Consider the following 19,929-nt stretch of genomic DNA (forward strand, 5'->3'; position numbering starts at 1 on the left):
TCATTTACACACAATAACGTCACCACCACAATATTATACGATATAAATTTATATAATTTTTGTAACTTTTACGGCCATGTTTTTTGTTCTCACGAATAGAACGTGCGCGCACGACGGTAGTCGGAGATCGATTATTTGATCATAAATTTGCGAACCCCAAAAGACGGGTAGGAAGAAAATAAAGATAGGAGTTTTAATGAGAGGTAAAGAGAAAGTGTCTAATTAGTTATTTTTAATAGACGCGTTTTGTTTTGGCGCAAATTTTGATTGTCATATTAAAATTGAGGTCCCTATTATTACCAATATTTATATTTATTTATTTCTTTCTGCAACTTGTTAGTACGGCTGGGCCACTTACACAACAAGATGGAACTACATAATTTATGGATAACAATAAGAAAAATGAATAAAAGATGAGATTTAGCATTATAAAATAGATGATATTAATATAGTGGTACTCTGGAAATATTTAAATAAAGGTCATTCTATATTCTTAGAGAACCTCAAAAATTCACAAGACAATGCTGTCCACTCGTCGTGGAATAGATCCCATTGAGCATTGCTCTCCAAAAGCGCATTGAATGACGACATGTAACGCGGTTTAGGTGGAATGCTTAGTGCAACAGTGTTATAACAAGGGACCACAAACTAATATTTTTTTCGTGGACGATGGTTGTTATCTTTTGGGGCACGTGTTCTACACCGTTGGTTATGAAGAGCTTTAGCATCGACGTTTTCCTTGTAAGCTTTGGCACATTATTTTTAGTTGCTCGCAGGTCCGTCTGACTTCCAAAGATTTGGGTACATGAAGGAGTTATATCCATAGCAGCGCTTGAACAAGTATCTTCTCAGGAAGGCCTTCTGCACTTTTTCTAAAATGAATATACCTGCGTGCGTAATGAGTGTAGAATGTTGTTGGTATTTGTAATATATTGTTAAGTTATGTTTGAAAGATGTAGTCAAAATCGGTGACTCGTATACAATGCCCCTTCACACTTAGTAAATCAAAATTTGAAAACAATCAGAAGTTTCGAGTTGTGCGTAACTCCGCGCGGATAAAACAATTTACTGTGTGTGGCGACAAAGGATTGTAATTATAGAGTTTCAGAGAATACCTTTTTAACCAAAACACGCACCATTGGAATTATTTTCTGAGCTTAAATAAAACACCATACAAATACAGAAACGTTTATTTCACCACCCCACTTTCCAGATGTTTATGCAACATAAAGTCAGACATTTAATCTGCCAGCGCCACGGAAAGTAAATCTTTAGGAAGAAGCCGACAAGAAGGTAGATGTTTTTTGCAACTTTGACGTTAAGAAATTCATAAATTTTTTAAACATAATACGCCTGTACGTTTTGAAATTGATAACTCAACTAAAAAATTAAGAACTTACCTTTAACTTACATTATTGTTTATTGTTATTAGGTACACAAAACAGGTAATAACTAAAAGTAGATCTAAATATAAGTATTAACAAGTTTTGTTCTAAGCTACAACCCAAAGTATGTGTACACAACTCGGAATTAAATTAAACAGAAAGTAAAGATAAAATTAAAGTTGAAACAAAAAAGAAACACTTAAATAATAATATATATATTATTTCCCTAAAGATTATGTGGAATAGTGCTTAATAATTTGATTTTTAAAAATATTTATCCTTTTGTTAAAAATGTCAATATTATGATTACTTGATACTAAATCATTATAAAGGCGGCACATGCGAACGATGGGATTGTAAAAGGAAGTATTGTTCTTGTAGACACTTAGGGAAAATGGTTCAAAATATTTAATTATTCGTATACTTCATCCTGAAAATGTATAAAAAATAAGAAAAACACCAAAGAGCACCGTTGCAATGTTTACGATCACAACAAAGCACGCTTGAAATAATAATTAGATTTTCTAATTACTTTCTGGAGGAGAATGGGTTTTTTTAATACCAATACAATATTTTTTCTTCATTAACTCATTTTTGTTCAGTTACTATGCTCAGCTATAAAAGTTTACTCTATTTAGAGTTTAACGAATTATGGGTTTTTGTTAGAATATAAAAAATAAACAATTGCAAATGTGTAGGCGTTTTATAAAATCAAAAATTGATATTCCTCTAAAGGTTTGGTTTAAATTTATATGTTTCAAACTTTTGTGGTTACGAGTGACTTTAAAACCAAGTTGTGGTTTTCACAATAGCATTTAAAAGTATCAAACCATGATGAAACTTTATTTAAAAGTTTCACAAAACATCATTTTGTAACCGCGTTTCAGTTACACCGTTACCAAGACATACTTACAAGTGTTCGAACTGTTCAATTGAATATTTTTATAGTTCAAAATGATTACACATTCTATAAGTTATTTTAAAATAGCAAATACGATTACGGGAAACTCAGATTATTGGCGGCAACTTATCTGCAAGGACTGAGATGTGCGTGTGTACTTATGTGCACGTGCTAAAAAAATATAAAGAAATAGAAAAGGCCCAGGTAGTCAGATATTCACTTCAATACCCACAATGTTCAGGATGGCACTTAGATCTTTCATTAATTAACAGTATTATTGAAGCTAAATACCTAGTTTCTTAGCAGTACTTATTTATTCTCATGACTATTATTCTTCCTTCCTATTAAAGTATTAAATTTATAAAAGACATCATTAAAGCCCACCAACCTGCTTTAGAGCAGTGTTGTGGGTCTGTACTCTATAAACCTGACTTCCCAAGGAGTGAAATAAAACAACTAGACTGACTCTAATACTGTATATTAGGCTTCTCTATAATTCATATTACTTGTTACCTTCAAATGACTCTACTACCAGTTCGGAATGCTGTCTTCGGCAGAGAAGACCACTGGCAAGAAACTCTACCGTTGCTCTTTTATTCAATCAATTAAAACAAAACTTATAAACACAATTACAACATTGTCATATGTTATAACGCTAAGCCCTTTGATACAAGACATATAAGAAAGGTCAAACATAACTACTATGATCACTTATAACATCAGGACTTTTGGAACAAGTTGTTTGTATAGAGCAACCTCTGCTACATACGCTATCTGTATAAAATAGTGCTAGGGCTCCATATATTATACCTGAATAACCCAAAGGATATAAGAGATATACTTATCTGATGCAACATCAGGTACCAACATAGTACCAACAACTTATCTCAACTCCATCACCAATACATACGACTCTTGTTTCGTCACAACAATATTTCCTTAAGTATATCGTTTCCATTATAAATCATCTATTCCCAATTTGTAACGTTCTATCCACAATACTTTACTTAATCTCCTTGTCTCAATTCATTAATTTAAATCCGTCCTCACTTTTCTTTGCCGCCAATCTAACTTGTCAAACTCGCGTCTCCCGCCATAGATCCTATACTTTTATTTGACAGTCTACTAAAGTCCATTATTCTATTTTCAATACATTATCAATGAGTATACAAACTATGATTTGTTGATATATTTAATATAATCATCGTGTTTATCATAGATAAAGTGCTGTAATTCCCTATTTCCTAACACACGCGTTAGAAGTTATAGTTCTTTGGCGTAAAACAAGATAAAAATCTTTTAAAAAAATTTATCTTACGCCTTATTCTACGTTTGTAGCGAAAACGACACTAACAATAGAAAAAAGGTTTTTAATAAATTGAAAGTTTTATTTAAATTGAATAAATTAAATCACCGGAATGAGCCCGCAGAATTTGATAATTGAAAGTGTACACTGTGATACCATTTTTTGAAAAACTAAAATGTCTACTATAGCTAACTTCTTGGACGAGGCTCGCCACTAGAGTGCAGTAGGGCAAGATGGAGGAGGCCTTTACCCGCAGATGGGTACCCAACTAACTTCAATGCATGTTAATATTTAGATTTTTTTATTTTTTTTATTTTTCTATTTTATTATTTTATATCTTTCTTTATTTTTGTAATTCGATGTTTAATATGTTACTTGGGATTGAATGGCTTATTTAATTATTTTATTTTTATATAGCTCACTTCAGGGTGAGGGTTCAAAATCGTGTGTAGTATCTAACAAAAAAAAAACCTTTTTGTGTTAGATACTACATTTAACGAGTGAGGCGATAGGTTATATAACCTATATATATTACCCTATAACTAAATAAGAACGGATCATCGATGAGAAACTTTGCAAAATCGAGAAAAAATATTAATTTTAAGAGGTTCTCATTCGTAGGTTGCGTTAACGTTACCGTACTTTATTTCTGGCGTTTGTGCACTATCATGGACACTGCCCGACTTTGTGGTAAGCCTTTTAGTTTAGCTCTGTAAAATTTTATATTTCGTACCGTGTTATATTTTTAATTTTTATTATGTACAGACTTAAGGTTTTGGCATGGATGAAGCAGTCGCAAACACGTTTGTGAGCACTCAGGGTCCCTCTGTAAACCAGCGCCGCAGCTCGCTGCGGCTTCGTGCTGAGGGAGAACCCTTTTTGTCCATATGTTTCTGATAATTTTCTTTTTTGTTAAATATATTTTTTGTATACAGTTGTAAGCAATTTTGTTGGCAATTTCATTTCGTTTTATTTCTCTTAAAAAGTTCTAAAAAAGTTCGCAACAGCATATGCCTAATGGTTTAATATTATCCACGTTATGCAGAATAAATGCGCCTACGTATTCTAGCCTAGTTTACCTACATTCAAGACAAATTGCCTTTGCTTCGAATGATGACACGTAGGTAATATAAAACTGTATCATTAGAGGAAATGCAAGGTATTCAGGCCGCGCCTCGTAATTACTTGTCAATGCGTCTTCGCCGGGCGGACGTGGCGCGGATCGACGTGCGCTCAGGCTCTCTTTCAGTCTCCACACGAGGACGGCGGCTGACTTCGAAACAGCGATGCAGTTTCCGGTGCTTACAACATCGCTAGGGCTGGCACAGTAAGGCTGCGAGGTTGTACCTCGCTAAATATTTCAAACGTTTTTTACTTTTCCGGCCAGAATTTACGGGAGAAATGGTGATGCACTCAGCCGTAGCAATAGGAAAACTTTCCTCAGAGCTGTTGTTGTGCTCGGGGACCACGGTCAGGCCATCCGTCTTTGGAAGTTGCATGTTTCTTCCTAATTTGTTAAAACTTAGACCGCTCTGACAAGACTAAGTTCGGCTACCTGGAGTGACTAAACCGGAGGCCGCATAAGTAGCCTTACATTTTTAGCAGTAGTGCCGATGTTTCAGATAACAAATTTCCATAATAAAATCTATACAACACTGCCGACGTGTCTCCACCTTCTTCTTCTTCTTATGTCTCCACCTTACATTTTAACAGCATGAAAACGTATGTGGGGTATTCCAAGATTTTGCACACAGTTAAGCTTTGATTATAACGATCATCATGATAACATCAACCCGTTAACGGCACTATACAGGGCACGGGTCTCCTCCAAAAATGAGAAAGGGTTAGTCCGTAGTCCTCCACGCTGGCTCAGTGCGGATTAGTGAACTTCACAGACCTTTGAGAACATAATTTAGAATTCTCAGGCATGCAGGTTTCCTCACGATGTTTTCCTTCACCGTTAAAGCAAGTGATACTTTGATTACTTAAAAAAAACGCACACATTTTAGAAAAGTTAGAGGTGCGATGGGATTTGAACTCGGGGCGAGTTATGTAAGTGAAGTCGAGCTCCTACCCGATGCTCCTATCGCCGCCACACTTGGCTTTGATTATGCTTAAAAAGAATGACGAAAGTGAAGCGGAGCGATGCCCTATGCCAAAACATAAGTGTGCGTATACTTCCAGTGATTGGACATTTGTTTAAAATGCCTATCTTACATGTAATTTGTCTTTACTTTTCAGACTGTATTGCACTCGCTTCAACTTGTGAAATAAATGGTAGAAATAAAAACATTAATAGGCAGCCAGTAGGCTACAGCCCTTACTCAGTATCAGAATAAGGAAATGAGAATCGCTAACGATCTCGTTTTAACGGAGCACGTTTTACCTGATCCGCTAGTAATACCCTTCACCAGTAATAGGAACCTGTACCACTAGCGTGTTACTGCTTCCAAATTATTACACACTGATATATTATGTAACAGGAAGCTACGCCATTTAACACAAGCTTATAATAAAATAATCAAATATAAATAATGTAACAATTATCATGATTCAGGTCTCGTAGTCTACGCTTGACAATCTTTCTGCAAGTGATTTTCTCCGGTAACTGTACTGAACATTTGAACTTGAACACTGAACTTCCACCTTTGCTCGCCTCTGCGCCTCTGCTTCGAACAAGGCGGTATCATATGGACTCTATCCTTCTGTTATACGACCCCTTCAACGTCTTCAGACGATTCTCACGATTTTTCTGCGACAAATTTAACGATGTGTCCGATCATTTCCAAAACGAGTTTTTTAAACTCGTCTTTGGATCTTAAACTCTATTATGTACGACAGTGCTAAGTGCTAACAAATACTTCTTAGGCAATAAACAATAAACTGATATGTAGAAAGTGAAAAGTTCTATGAAAAGATTTTTTTTTTGTTAGCTTTTATATTTATTGTGGATATCATAACAAATAAAACAGCTGAAGGTCTTGATGTAAGATGTTTACACTAAATTAAATTATTTTTAGATAAATAAAGTTTACAAAATATACTTCAACTTTTATCAAACCCATTATTGCATGTTAATGTTATGTTATATTTATAATGAATAACATAGTTACTAGTTTGGATTTGTGTGCTATTATTTGAAACATAAATACACTATTAGACTTTTATTATTTATTACACCTATCTCGTGATTAGTCCTGATTGTCTCCTATCTCGTGTTAGGTGCTGCACGCCCATTCTTTTGATACCTATTTACGAGAACAACATGTTAGCGAGGTAGCGTGGGTTCAAGGAGGCATCACGTCACGGCTCGATTGCCGGAACTAATTCCGTCCACACACGCCGGCGAGGCAGCTCGCGCCGTCAAACATTCAATTTGTACGAGGGCGCAGCAAAGGATGTGTGCATTTTGGAAGAGGTAACATCTGTGTGTACAAGTGTGATAGGAATGACTCAAAAGATTAAAAGATAAAATAAACAGAAAATAATTCGATGAACTAACATAATCATCAGGAAGCCATTACCGGCCCACTGCAGGGCGCGGGGCTCCTCCCACAATGAGAAGGGTTAGTGCACCATACTGGTCAAGTGCCTACATATTATAGTATCTATATATTATAAGTATTCATGTATATTATTCATAAAAAATATTCATCAGTTATATTAGTACCCATAACACAAGCTACGCTTACTTTGCGACTAGATGGCGATGTGTGTATTGTCGTAGTATATTTATTTATTATTTATAAATGCGGAATTATAGACTACGCACACTATACAACAATATAAATAAATAAATAAATTTTTATTTGGAACATTTACAATGACACTTAAGGTATTAGCAAGGGTGGCACTGAAATACTAAAAACTGTGCTGCACGCCCACCTCCGAGCAATAGAACACCAGTTATAGAAATTGTCTACTAGATTTAGTGTATTTTATGTGTATGTGTTGTGTTTGTGTGCATGAGGATATGTGTATGTGTGTGTGTTTAAATTTATATTATAGAAACGTACTATGGCTATAGATGTCATATATACTCTCAGGTTGCAGATTTGCTCACAATATTTTCCTTCACCGTAAAAGCAAGTGAATTTTTAAAGATGGCACGAAACCTTTATATTTGGAACCTACAAAGTTTTTAAGCCTAGCAGTGGACAGCAATTTTTAGATCTTATGATAGTTTAGTGATGAGAGGTCACCTAATCCTTAATACAGATAGCGATCTCCGGACTGTCTAGTTTGGAAATTTAAAAAGCAAACGTTCCATCGATTAATTATTGTAGGTACGAAGAATGGAACCTCTCTTACACCGCTCTACATCCGTGTTGCACGGAGTTCACGATTGCTGATACTTTTTGCAATCTAAACTCGTAAGTCTGGCGCTGCTGCTTGATCACTGCCACATGGTCGAGGGCATCGCAATACGTAGATAAATACGTGCGCATTTCAATAGGATAACGATATTTTGTAACGTTTTTAAAACATTTGCTACAAATAACATGGGATATTACTGTCATTTGGTTATCTCCGTTAACGTTAAATTCTCATTCTGGGATGCTATATATTTTTATAGGCTGGCGTTTTTTTTGCATCAGCCGAGCTCTTCGCGAGCAACAGTTCTAAAACAAAACTATTTTGTATTCTACATATAGTAACATTAGTGAAAATTTTTCCGTCAAAAAGTATAAAACTAATGAAACCTTAATCTGAAGAAATCTTTTTGAACAGCTGTTATTCAACTATAAGTCGTTCACAATCGGTTTTAATATTTCCAAAAGAATAATAAACATTCTTATGGGAACACTACTTTACAAGTAAAAAAATTTGATTAAAAAATAGTAAACGAGTTTGTTTTTCTAAGACAATAGGCTTTAACTAGACCGCCGGCGCGGGGACAAGCTGTTTACGAAAGCCGCGGCGGCAAATAGGTATGGAGGAAAATGGGTAGAAGTAAAAAATGAATTGGTGTTGTTTTCTTATAATTGCTTGCCCTTACCACGGTAAATTGATTTCCCTTAACGATAAAACATTCGAGTTAAACACTTTTAATATATAACACGTTTGAATAAAATAAAAATTGCAAACGAAAATTAGGAGAAGTTTTACATTTGCTGACTGTTAGATCTACTGTAAATTGCCGAGGAGTTGGTTGTTGGGTAGTTAGACTCTGTTTGGGCAGTCTTGCAGTAAAGATTACCTGTAATTAACATTACTTAATTTCTCGAATTTCTGAACTAAAGTGGAAGAAATAAAGAAAGATTAATCTAATAACGATCAAACTACTCAACATAATATATTTCTAAAACAGTTAAAAATAATTAAAACATAACATAAATAATAAACAACATGTTTTACGTTTGGGGGCTTTAATCGGAGGGAAACACAAAAACTTTATAATACCAATAAATTTTTTTTTTTTTTTTTTTAATTTATTGTTCAAAATAAAAAGTTACAAATATTTTTCCAACATAATTATCCATCCCCTTAGAAACTATGCGTTTATGGTGGGGATGGCAGGTTCGCAAGTGTATATCTAAAAAAAAAAAAGAAAAAATTAAAAAAAAAAAGAAAATATTAAAAAAAAAAGAAAAAATAGACACAGCGTTATAATTTACATAACCTTACTTTTGTGTTGGAGGCTATATAAAATAGGCGCATTTATGATACTTTCATATTTTATAAAAAACACTAAACTTAATTGCTAACAAGCTCTGGTTTAAAAATGTAGCCTATACTTTTGTCATGATGTAAATAGTGCCAAATGAATGTAGCTCGTGGTAGGGGTGTGGGACCTACTATGGAGTAGGTACAAAGCCGACGGTGTTTTAGATGCAGTTTGTTTTGATTGATTTGGACTCTGGAGGGTTAGTTTTAATTTTTCCCATTTATTTTTACGTTAAATTAAGGTTTTATTCTCCCAGAATTCAATGCAATGGGAGCTTTGGTTTTAATTAAAGTTGGAAATTTTTTTTTGAGAAAACAATCAAGCTCTTATTAAAAAATTGGGTTACATAAGACCGTATTTATACATATTGCTGCTCAGCATTTCTTTTAAGCCTGTGTCCTCACATACTAGCAGGTGTGAGTGAAGTCACACCCAAGACCTGTAACAAACACTAGTTCCATCTTACAGCATGCCTTAAAATCTAATACCCCCAGTTGGTTGCAAAACTCTGTTTCTAGATTTTTCATGTATGTGTACAGTGCGTTATTCTTTCAGTTAAAAGTAGAAGTCTCTTTGTGGTCACACTAATAAGTCAATTGTGTTGGTCACTAGCTTGAAAGGTGGGATAGGAATTTAACCTTTAGTTGATCTACTCGCATAAAACTTTTTTTCCGATCCTAGCCATTGTACACTTCGTAATGATCATTTAAAACGTGGAGTTCGTTATTTATGTTCGTCGACATGCTTTAGATTATGAAGTGTTAGAGCTCTGTTTATCGCAATACGGCGGGTCTGTGCTCATTCATCTTAAAGTAGGAAAGCCCACGCCCGGGTACTTGGGAGGGATTTCTATACGCTACGGTTTTGTATTACGTTTTATTCCAGTACAACTTAGCTGTTGACAGCAATCTCACCTGGTGGTAAGGTAATTGTACAAACAGACTATCTTGACATTCCGAAAGTGCTTATAAACTAGGCCTACTTGAAATAAATTAATTTTACCATGCAGTCAGTGTAAGATAGTAGCGCGCTGACCTGTTAAGGCCATGGCAGTTATATAAAACATAAAACAAACAAAGTAATTTCACATCTGCTCGAAACAGCGTCACTTCATGATGACCACAACTGCTCTGACAAGAGAGTAACGACAAAGAAGGAAAGAAGTTATAAAAAACTTATTTACTAAGGGATCGAGCACTTTCCATCGTCGTTTATATCGTTTCTTCTCGCTCTAAATAAGCAACCAATAAACTAGATTTTTGAGATAGAGTTAGTTGAAAGTACGGAGTGTCACATAGGCTACTTTTGATCCCAAGAAAACAAACGGTTTCCACGGGATTTGTAAAAAAAACCGTAATAAAAACGTCCGAAGAACGCTGACGATAGCTAGTAGAATATAAATGAATCTGATGACGATGATAGGCGACATCGGCCACCGGCAGCTTCGTTGGTTTGTATCTTTTAGACAAATTAAAAGGTAAACAGGTAGATGCCCTCAGCGGGCAGCCGCTGCACGATTAGCGTGAAAGTATGTCGGCCCTAAATAGGGCCTCTTACCCTACGGCCGCCGTTACAAATGCTCTACAAGTCTTAAGTGCTTGGCGATAAACTCTCTTTTGAATTCCCTTTTGAGATATCTGCGAAATACGAGTATTGGTGGTGTTTCTGGGAAGAACCGAGCCGCGTCCTAAAGAGAATCTTACAAAAACTTAAATCACAACTTCTGTGTAGTTTATTTTGTTTAAACTTTAATTTTAAACTACAAATCATGAGTGTTGTTGACTAATGTTATAAATGCAAAAGTGTGTTTGTTCGTTTGTCCTTCCTTCACGCTCTAACTAAGCAACAAACCCACTTGATTTTTGGCCTAAAGTTATTTTAAGAGCCAAAGAGTTACATATGCTGTTTTTTATTCCGGAAAAACAAGCGGTTCCCATGGGATTTCGAAAAATAAACGCTGATGATTAACTCGAGCCATAGCTGGATATATTAACGGATAAACGTAAGAGAATCACAACCAACATGCAAAAAAACATGAGTAAGAATTCATCAGTAGCGGAAACCATTATTTTCTCGAAATGAAAAGTGTTCTATGTCTGTCTCCGGGATGCGAGCTATCTCCGTGCCGAATAAATGAAAACGCAGTCACACTTTCACATTTATAATATTAGTACTGATTATAGAACCCGCGATATTTCCATTCCTGTGTCTACGCAGCCGGAGAGCTTTGTTGCACTATGTTGCAAATTCGCTGCTTGTTGTTTTTTGTTGCCCTGCGTCCATCATGATGTACGGAGGCGTAGATGTAAAGACTCATGTCCCTGTAATTACACCAGCAACCAAGCGGCAGAAATATGGCTCTAAGTGCGGCCCTGCTGTCAGACGATATAACAGACTTTATTACAGCAAAATATGATTTAAAAGAAATGCGAGCGATGAATGATTCAGAATCCGCTGTCGCTTATACTTTAGAGCAACGTCATATCAGTGAGTGGCCGCAATTAACACTACCTTTATCCCCAGGGAGGATGCCGGCTACAAAGCTTTTAGTGTAAACTTGCCTTTACGCGCCAAGTACCCACCGTTACCCGCTGGCGGAGTGTGGCGCGAGCTTAATGCCTGACCCTTCGCTAACTTCGTTAAATTAAAGTTTTTTCGAGGTCGCACTAAATGCTCGCAATCGGCGAAATTGGTTTGAATTGTTTTCACAGTATCTCTTTTCTTATGTATTCAGTAACACTATTATATAGTTTCGAAGTGTTCGCAGCGAATCTGTTTTTTTAATATTTTAATTTATTTTTTATTATTCTACTTTGACGATGCAGTATAAGATGGTAGCGGACTCACTGGCTAGGAGTATGTTGTTTAAGTTAAGCTATTAGCGCCGAGTGGTGATGTTAGATCAGAATATAGTTGGCACCCACCCTCCCCTTCCCGCAGGTGTCGGAGAGCGGGCAGCAGCGACTGCCCAGCGTAATGATTATTGGGCAAACCCAGTTGGCCTATCGGCCTGGAGAAGCCTATAGTCCAACAGTGAACTGTTATAAGCTATTGATAATAGCTTATAAAATACCTCTAATCGGTTTTCACACGTTATCGTACTGGAATTCTGAATCGCTTGGCAGCACGTCTTTGTCGTTAGGGTGGTAACTAGCCACTGCAGAATCCTCCCACCGATGCAAATATTTTAAATTCCCAAATTGTTCTTGCCGGGAATAGAACCATTGTGTTGCTAATAACAAGTAAAAAGCCTCCCATTTATAAAACCATAGTGATCCCCACTGCTCCATGAAGGAAAATGTGAAGTAACCTCATATTTCCTACTTAAAACTCTACTAAAATATCTACATATAAGTAATCAAAGAATTTTGATGTTGAGATGGTTAATCTTTGTTTTTTTATACGGATATACTATGAAATGAAAGCATGGGATATGCCTCATATATTTCGGGCTATTTTTATTTCTCAAAAGTGAACCGTTACAGTGTTGAATGCACCGTGCGCAGTTCAGCAGAAGTTAGAACATCACATGAAAATACAATAATAATCCTAATTTATTATTTATTTATCTAAGTTAAGTAAAAGTACGCTTGTACAGTATACATTGAGCCATTGTAGAGCCAAGTACATTACAGTTTCAAATATTCGTATACATTTTTGTTTAGATTTTAAAAAATAAAATACAAAACTTTCGATGAAAGGGAAATTTTAACGAATTCAGAAGTAAATATATTAATTGTTTTATTATAATTGTTCTACTAAATTTGCCGCTAAACTTCAGATATCAATGTATGCCCCCAACTTGTTTAGAAACAAATTTGGCTTAATTGTTGGAAAGATCTACACCAAAAAGAAGATTCCGTTGTTTTAATATATATATATATCATATCCGGTTCTATAGAAAATTAAAAATTAATTCTTACAAATACTATCCAAACATATTAGTAATGAGAAATAATGAATCAACAACAGTAAGATATATTTTTAATATAATATAATGCAGAAACTTGAAGTAAATTTAATATTATTATGTACTCAGCGATGGCACATACACTTATGCTATATCTTACAGGGGTCAATTGCAACCCAGCCTTACAATTGACCTTTCGGCGGAGTATTCAATTAATTGAATTAAATTGGTTATATTTTCAGCTACGGGTAAGGAATTATGGAGTGAGCCCAGTTCATGCGTTCTCTGTTCATTTCTCCTCAGACGCCGCTTTCTGAAAAAGAGATTGAAAGTATACAAATATAAAATTTTTATGATTTTCTCAATTTATGTAACTCCTAAAAGATGCTTGAGAATTTACATTAATGGTGCTGTTTGTTGGGTAATGTGCTTTTTCGATTTGTTTCAACTAACCACTGAAATAATTTGGATGCAGGTCACGGCAAGACATCAGATTTCGCCTTGCAGAATATTTTACACTTTAACCGGCCACCAAAATAAAGCTATTTTCAATTTATATAAAATGTTTTTTCAGGCTTTAGACTCTTCACAAAACCAGTAGCATTTGTTTAAATGATTGATATGTGTCGATAATAGGCAATTAGGTTTTTATTGTTATCCATTTCCTTGTGAATATAGTGGTTTTTCTAAACAACATTTACATATATCGTATTTTATCGAATCCTATATAGGCGAATCAAAACTAATTTACGCAGGTTGTCAAAACTACATTGAAAGTAAAGTCATCCAAGTACCGAATAATCACTGACAAAGGGACAACTAAATCACCTGTTCTACAGACTACGTGTTAAAGTGAAACAGTTTAAAAGTTTACCATGATCTGCCATAACTTCATTTTGGAAATCATGTCGTCATCCAGCATCGGCTTCGCTTCGAGACCCCTCACCGACTGCTCTATGGGAACCTCTTCACTGTCGCCCCTAAAACAAATGTGATTATTGAGTAGGTAAGATTAAGTAATTACAATATAACTTGCTTCAACGGTGAAGGAAAACATCGTGAGGAAAGGTGTATGCCTGAGAGCAGTGGCGTACATAGAGGGTATGCACAGGGTATGCAGATGATATAAAATGAAGAAAATCCCTAGTAAGAGTTATAATTACATAAGGGTAGGCTTTTAATAACTCTTACAATGCCTATCCTTAAGTTTTTTAAAACTCGTACTGGAGATTTCCTTCATTTAATGTCATCTGCATACCGTGTGAATACCCTATATGCACGCCACTGCCTGAGAGTTCTTCAAAATGTTCTCAAAGGTGTTAGGAGTCCACCAATCGTACTGGGCTAACGTGGTAGACAGCTTTAACCCCTTTTTATTGTAGGAGGAGATCCGTGGCCTTTAGTGGGTAATGGTTTGACATGATGATGAAGGTAGGTTTTGCCGTGTACCGTTGTCACAAAATTGGCTCTTCCCGGGGGCTACTTCTGTCTACTGCGGTCACCAACCCGTCTGCCCAGCGTGGTGGTTACGGGCAAACCAACTCGTTAAGAGAGGCCTTTAGTCCAGCAGTGGACTGTTATAGGCTATTAATGATTGATGAGGTAAGGTGCGACCTTGAAAACTTGAGAAACAAGGTGATAAAAAGACAACTACTGCCATCTATCGCACGTTTTCAGAAGCCTGATATAACGCTCTCTAGTGAGAGGACTACTAAATACTGTCCTACATTCAAGGAACGTTTCGAGACACTTACATAAACCTGTTGCTCGAGGGCGAGTCCTCCTCCACCCGGTAGATGGCGTCGTCATTTTGATTGTTTTGATTTTCGAGTTGTTTTGCGCGGTTCTGTGATTTGAAATTGCACATCATTATGGCATTTTACTAAATAAAACTATTTCGACTACTATAATGTAAAAACTGTGTCTGTTTATTCGTTAGTTACCTAGGTTTCCCTCCGTTGAACCAACCGTTATGAAATTTTGTACACATATAGCTTGCATCATGGAGATGACCATAAGCATTTTATCCCGGAAAAAAGGATTAATGCAAGGATTTAGATGAAATCTAGTTTTGCTTCAATTAAAAACTATAAAAAATCTTTTATGATCGATTCGATATTTTTGGATGGGAATGGAGAGTGCAATTTCAAGTTCATGTGTACGCATATTGTGTTTCATGAGATCGAAAAATGGCTTAAATTATATATCAAATAGAGCACGCAGAAGTGTGATTTGACAGAAGTTACACGCATAATTGCATCTTGCGTGCAGATGAAAAGGGAGCTGATTGCTTCCAAGCAACTGTATTCTGTTTCAAAGTAACGAAAATAAAGCAATCTAAAGTAGTAAATAATTAATTGTAGGTTGCCCGGCACAGATTGCTAATCTCTTCTGGGCTAATTTCTTCATCTGCACTTACCAGATCGTTGCTAGCGGCCATGCGTCGAAGGATCCTGGTGATGTACCAGTCTGGAGCTGATGCGGGAGGCTTTCCAGAACGCTTACCGTGCGCTGAAAGGAAGAGTTACAAAACACAATTAAAACATACACAAACAAAAATACTTTTGAAAAAAGTTGACTTAATTGAAACTCAGATCATTAGACCGAGGAGTCTAATTCCTCACATTGATTGAGGGCGGGGTGTTTCAATGGAACCTGTCTGTTGCGTAACCTCTGGAACTTAAAGTTTGGTTACTGAATAGCCGTTTACTTCAACTGAGTGCCAAGAGTGAGATTTTCTACCCACGTTTACTTATCCGATCGCGTGAGAGTTAAGTTAAATTTATATGGTATCGACAAAGCGCCATCTATTGCAATACTAGGAAACCATACTTTAACTATATGGCGCTCATTTGAAGGGAAGGAGGCAGAAGGGTGGTCGTTGTTGACATAATGAGCTTTTTGGTCTGGTGGGACGCAACGGCCTTGGTTAGTTACAATATACCGACACAGACGTGCTGCTAAGCGATCTAGCGTTCCAGTACGATGTCGCGTAGAAACCGATTAGGGGGTATGGGTTTAAAATTACTGCAATACTCCGTAACGAGACCTAATACGTGTATATGTATGTAATAGAATAGGCGTAGAACGGAAGTGCGTAATAAAACAACTTTGATGATGTAAAGTGAATGTTGAACGTCTAAATTCATTAGCCAGGATTAGCATTCACCTGGCTACGTGTTGGGGACGTGAACGCATTTTTAATTACCCGCCATTTTGTTTGGTGGGATTAAACCACATTACGCTTACACGGATATTAGCACGTCATAAATCTGTACGCTTTATTAAAATAATTAAGGCATGACTAATGATTTCGTGGGAGTTTTTATAATGCAATGAGTTTAATTTTTAAGAATTTTATATTAAAATAAAACCTATAGTTGAAAACAGTCTGTCTGTCTCATATACAAAAGAGAGAGCATAAAGCTTAGACCCTCCTCGCTGCTCCATTGTAATTTGGAGGGTTTTGACGATTATTGAAACTCCGAGCAATTATTGTTACTCCAATCCGGCAATCGAACCTAGACCCTCGTCATATAAATATTAGAGCTTTTCAACGTTAGTCAATTCTGTAATGAATGTGGTATATATTGTCTATACTTAAGGTTGTCGTCATATTTTAAAAATAAACAGTCAACACAACTTACGTTTTACGTACAGTTCATGTCATAGGAGTTGTCGTATCGCCACTTAAAATGAAATTGTGAATATGTCGAATAGAAACAGGAGTTTTTTCTAATCCTTAGTAGATTCTTTTGTCTGTAAACATCAGATGGTCTCAATGCCAAACGCTAACTTGTAACCGGTCATCGAATGAAAACGATAGACTTTCATATTACGTAAGGTGATCGTTCATCAAACATGGTGGAGGGCTATGTGCACGTCGTTGCGGTACATTTATGGCTGCCAACAGCTAATGAGCCGATACGTCACATGTATAGATGTTATCGGAGCCCTATTAAGCCCCCTGCGACCCGCGCGGCCGTTGCAGCTGCGGTGTTCATGACGAGTTATTGGAATATGTATTTTTAATGATTTTATTCAAAAACGTGCATAAACCGACGCGTCGTCCTAAAAAAAGTCTATTTATGAATCATTAAAAAAATTAACTTTTTCACTTGTCTATGCTGAAATGCTATTTTATGTTAAATTAAGAATGTCGCCGCAGTACTAACTCTCCCAATGGAAGGTAAAAGACATTTGCATGGATTGTAGCAATCATAATATTTTAAAAAGCGATTTGACCGCTAACGTCCGCGTTCGTCATTTACTCATTATTGCTATCCCGGATTAAGCGGGAGCTCATGGCGTCGATATAAAACAGATAATACACAAATGATACTTCATACGCACGATAAAATAAGCCGCAGTCCAACAAAGTCAACACAAGAGGCGCCTATTATTTATAACTAGCTATTGTACGCGTTCTTCGTCCGCGTTTATTACGATAAAATAGAATTTGTTTATTTACCAGAACAAGACAAACAGATTTACATAAAAAGTAAGTTAAACCTGTATACTTAATTATTAATAGTTTAAGTCTTATGATGTGTTCCGGATACTAATGTACCCACAACGCTGGCATTCTGTCAGTGGAAAAGAGAAGAATATTCACTTATAATACCACAAGAGCTTCAAAATTATCGGGTATTTCCCGATAGGTTCGTTGCAAACAAATGAAGGAAAAATCACTCGCGCTTCGCGCTCGTGATTTTTTTAACCTGAAAAACTTGACGACTTTATTTGTTTGCAGGGAACCTTGAGGGAAATGCCAGATAAATTTGAAGCTCGTGTGGTATTCGGGGGATTATTTTTCCGTCCCAAATGTCGGCCAATAGAATTGCACCATGAGACGAAATGTACAGTTAACAAATAAGAATTTCATAATGAATAAATATATATAGCAACTACCAGAGAAAATTTTCAAAAAATTATCAGTATAATACCATGTAGGTTGTACCACGTGACGTCGAATGGTGCAATTCTATTGGTCGATATTTGGGTCGGAAAAATAATCATTTTTATTTTAGTAGAAATGGAACGATATAGATGACATCTATCTATACAATGGGACTATATAGCGATATAATTTTTTAAAGCAAAACTTAGTTTTTTTTACAAATCCCGGGGGACCGTTCTTTTTCCTGAGATCACAAGACTATGCTATAAATCAAGGTGATTGTATGCTTGGTTTAGGCAAGAAGGATGAACAAACACACTTTCGAATTAATAACTATTAATTTATGATGACATCGATGGGCCCCACTTGAGCGGACTACGACACTTTTGTATCCTCTTTACATTCTTACACTAGTCCGTTGCAATGGGCACCGTTTTTATGACATTTACGAATCAGGACGAGCTGATTGACAATCACCGCTTTATTATATTGTTCATAACCTTAACATAATTTATCAGTCAAGAATGTTTTGACTTAAGACTTCGGTCAAAAACATTTATGTACAAATGACCTGACCTGATGTAAAAATTACAAATAAATCGATCGACTAGTTTCTAGGTTCGCAAAGTTTGCGGAATTTGATACGCATCTTCTATTTTGTTTTTCTTTTATTTATTTCACTTCCTGTTAGCCGTTGACATGCATAATTTATGGTCTTAGGATCTAATCAAATAGTAGTTAAACAAGATCGAAGTTTAAAGTAAAAGACCCACTTTTACTTGTAGCTGTGGTTGCTTTTTCCTCTCAATTTTTTAATTTGAAATTGGCTACCTACATGAAGTTTGAAACTTTGCTTAGTTTAATTAAATGGCAAGGTTGCTTTTGCTCTAAGCTCTATTGGAAATATAGGGCAGGCCGGTTGATGGCTTCAAACTTTCGAATATAAGTTAAATTGTCTTAGATGGGGGATTGTTTCCAATATAATTTTGATTATAAGTGTTACTCTATGGAAACATTAATTGTGAGCTCGATGAATGCATAACAGGGTAAAGCGATGAAGAACTGAGCCACCAAAGATTGATCGCACATATTTTGTCATGTCTACATATGTTATAAAATAATTTTAGTTAAATGTTCTTATACCACGCACAACAGAGCAACGATTTGATATGATGGTTTCCACAAACATAGTTTCTAATACTCTAGAAGAATGCACCAGAATATCTACATATTTTGGTACATAGGTTATGGTAGTAACGTCTTGAGCATTCCAACCAGTAGATCAATGAGGCAGTAGGTATTGAGTTTTTCCTTTTAAGAATAATCAGTACGAGCCCAGGGTTTAAAAAATTAAAAAACACGTAACACCATCGTACCCGTTTATAATCCAACCCGCGTTAGAGCAGCGTTCAGCTCTGAACCCTTTCTCTCAAGGAGAGGAGAGGAGGCTTTTCAGCTAAATAAGCAGCAGCTAGCAGATAAATAAACCATGAGAAACCCTGACCTAGCAATGCGTTGTCTGTCATTAACCTTAACAGTCTCATTTAGCGGAGAATGTTTAAAAAGCTGCACCAATTTTGAAGCAACTGGTAATGTCAAAAATAAATTCCACTTTTAAAATTCTACAGCTTAAGAAAAACGAAATTTGTACTCACCTCCCCAGCAAGAGTGTCCGTAGCTTAAACAGGAACCTGGAATACAAAACAATCTGTTTAACTACATTCCCTAATTATACCAACTAGTAGTCAGAACGTGAACTTTTTTCGTTTTTCATATCGTGTCGTTAACACAACAAGATAAAAAGTCGAGAGTTAATTGTTGGTCCTTTCGGTGCTACTGACTAGTCATCGCTATTGCGA

At 36.0% G+C, this 19,929-nt stretch overlaps 1 protein-coding gene across 2 annotated transcripts in view; it reads right to left on the reverse strand.

Moving 5' to 3' along the window:
• Positions 1–13,250: 13,250 nt before the first annotated feature.
• The window catches only part of LOC120626879 (neuropeptide CCHamide-1), a 45,683-nt gene continuing 39,004 nt past the window's right edge, over positions 13,251–19,929 (reverse strand). For both annotated transcript variants that reach the window (XM_039894663.1, XM_039894662.1), the window contains exons 4-8: positions 19,726–19,761; positions 15,590–15,681; positions 14,925–15,016; positions 14,045–14,150; positions 13,251–13,483 (exon numbers count right to left, since the gene is read on the reverse strand). In XM_039894663.1, coding sequence (XP_039750597.1) covers positions 13,460–13,483; positions 14,045–14,150; positions 14,925–15,016; positions 15,590–15,681; positions 19,726–19,761 — 350 coding nt within the window. In that variant the 3' untranslated portion in view covers positions 13,251–13,459. The remainder of the gene's footprint in view (positions 13,484–14,044; positions 14,151–14,924; positions 15,017–15,589; positions 15,682–19,725; positions 19,762–19,929) is intronic.

Source organism: Pararge aegeria, chromosome 10 (genome assembly GCF_905163445.1).
Source record: "Pararge aegeria chromosome 10, ilParAegt1.1, whole genome shotgun sequence".
Lineage (NCBI taxonomy): Eukaryota > Metazoa > Arthropoda > Insecta > Lepidoptera > Nymphalidae > Pararge > Pararge aegeria.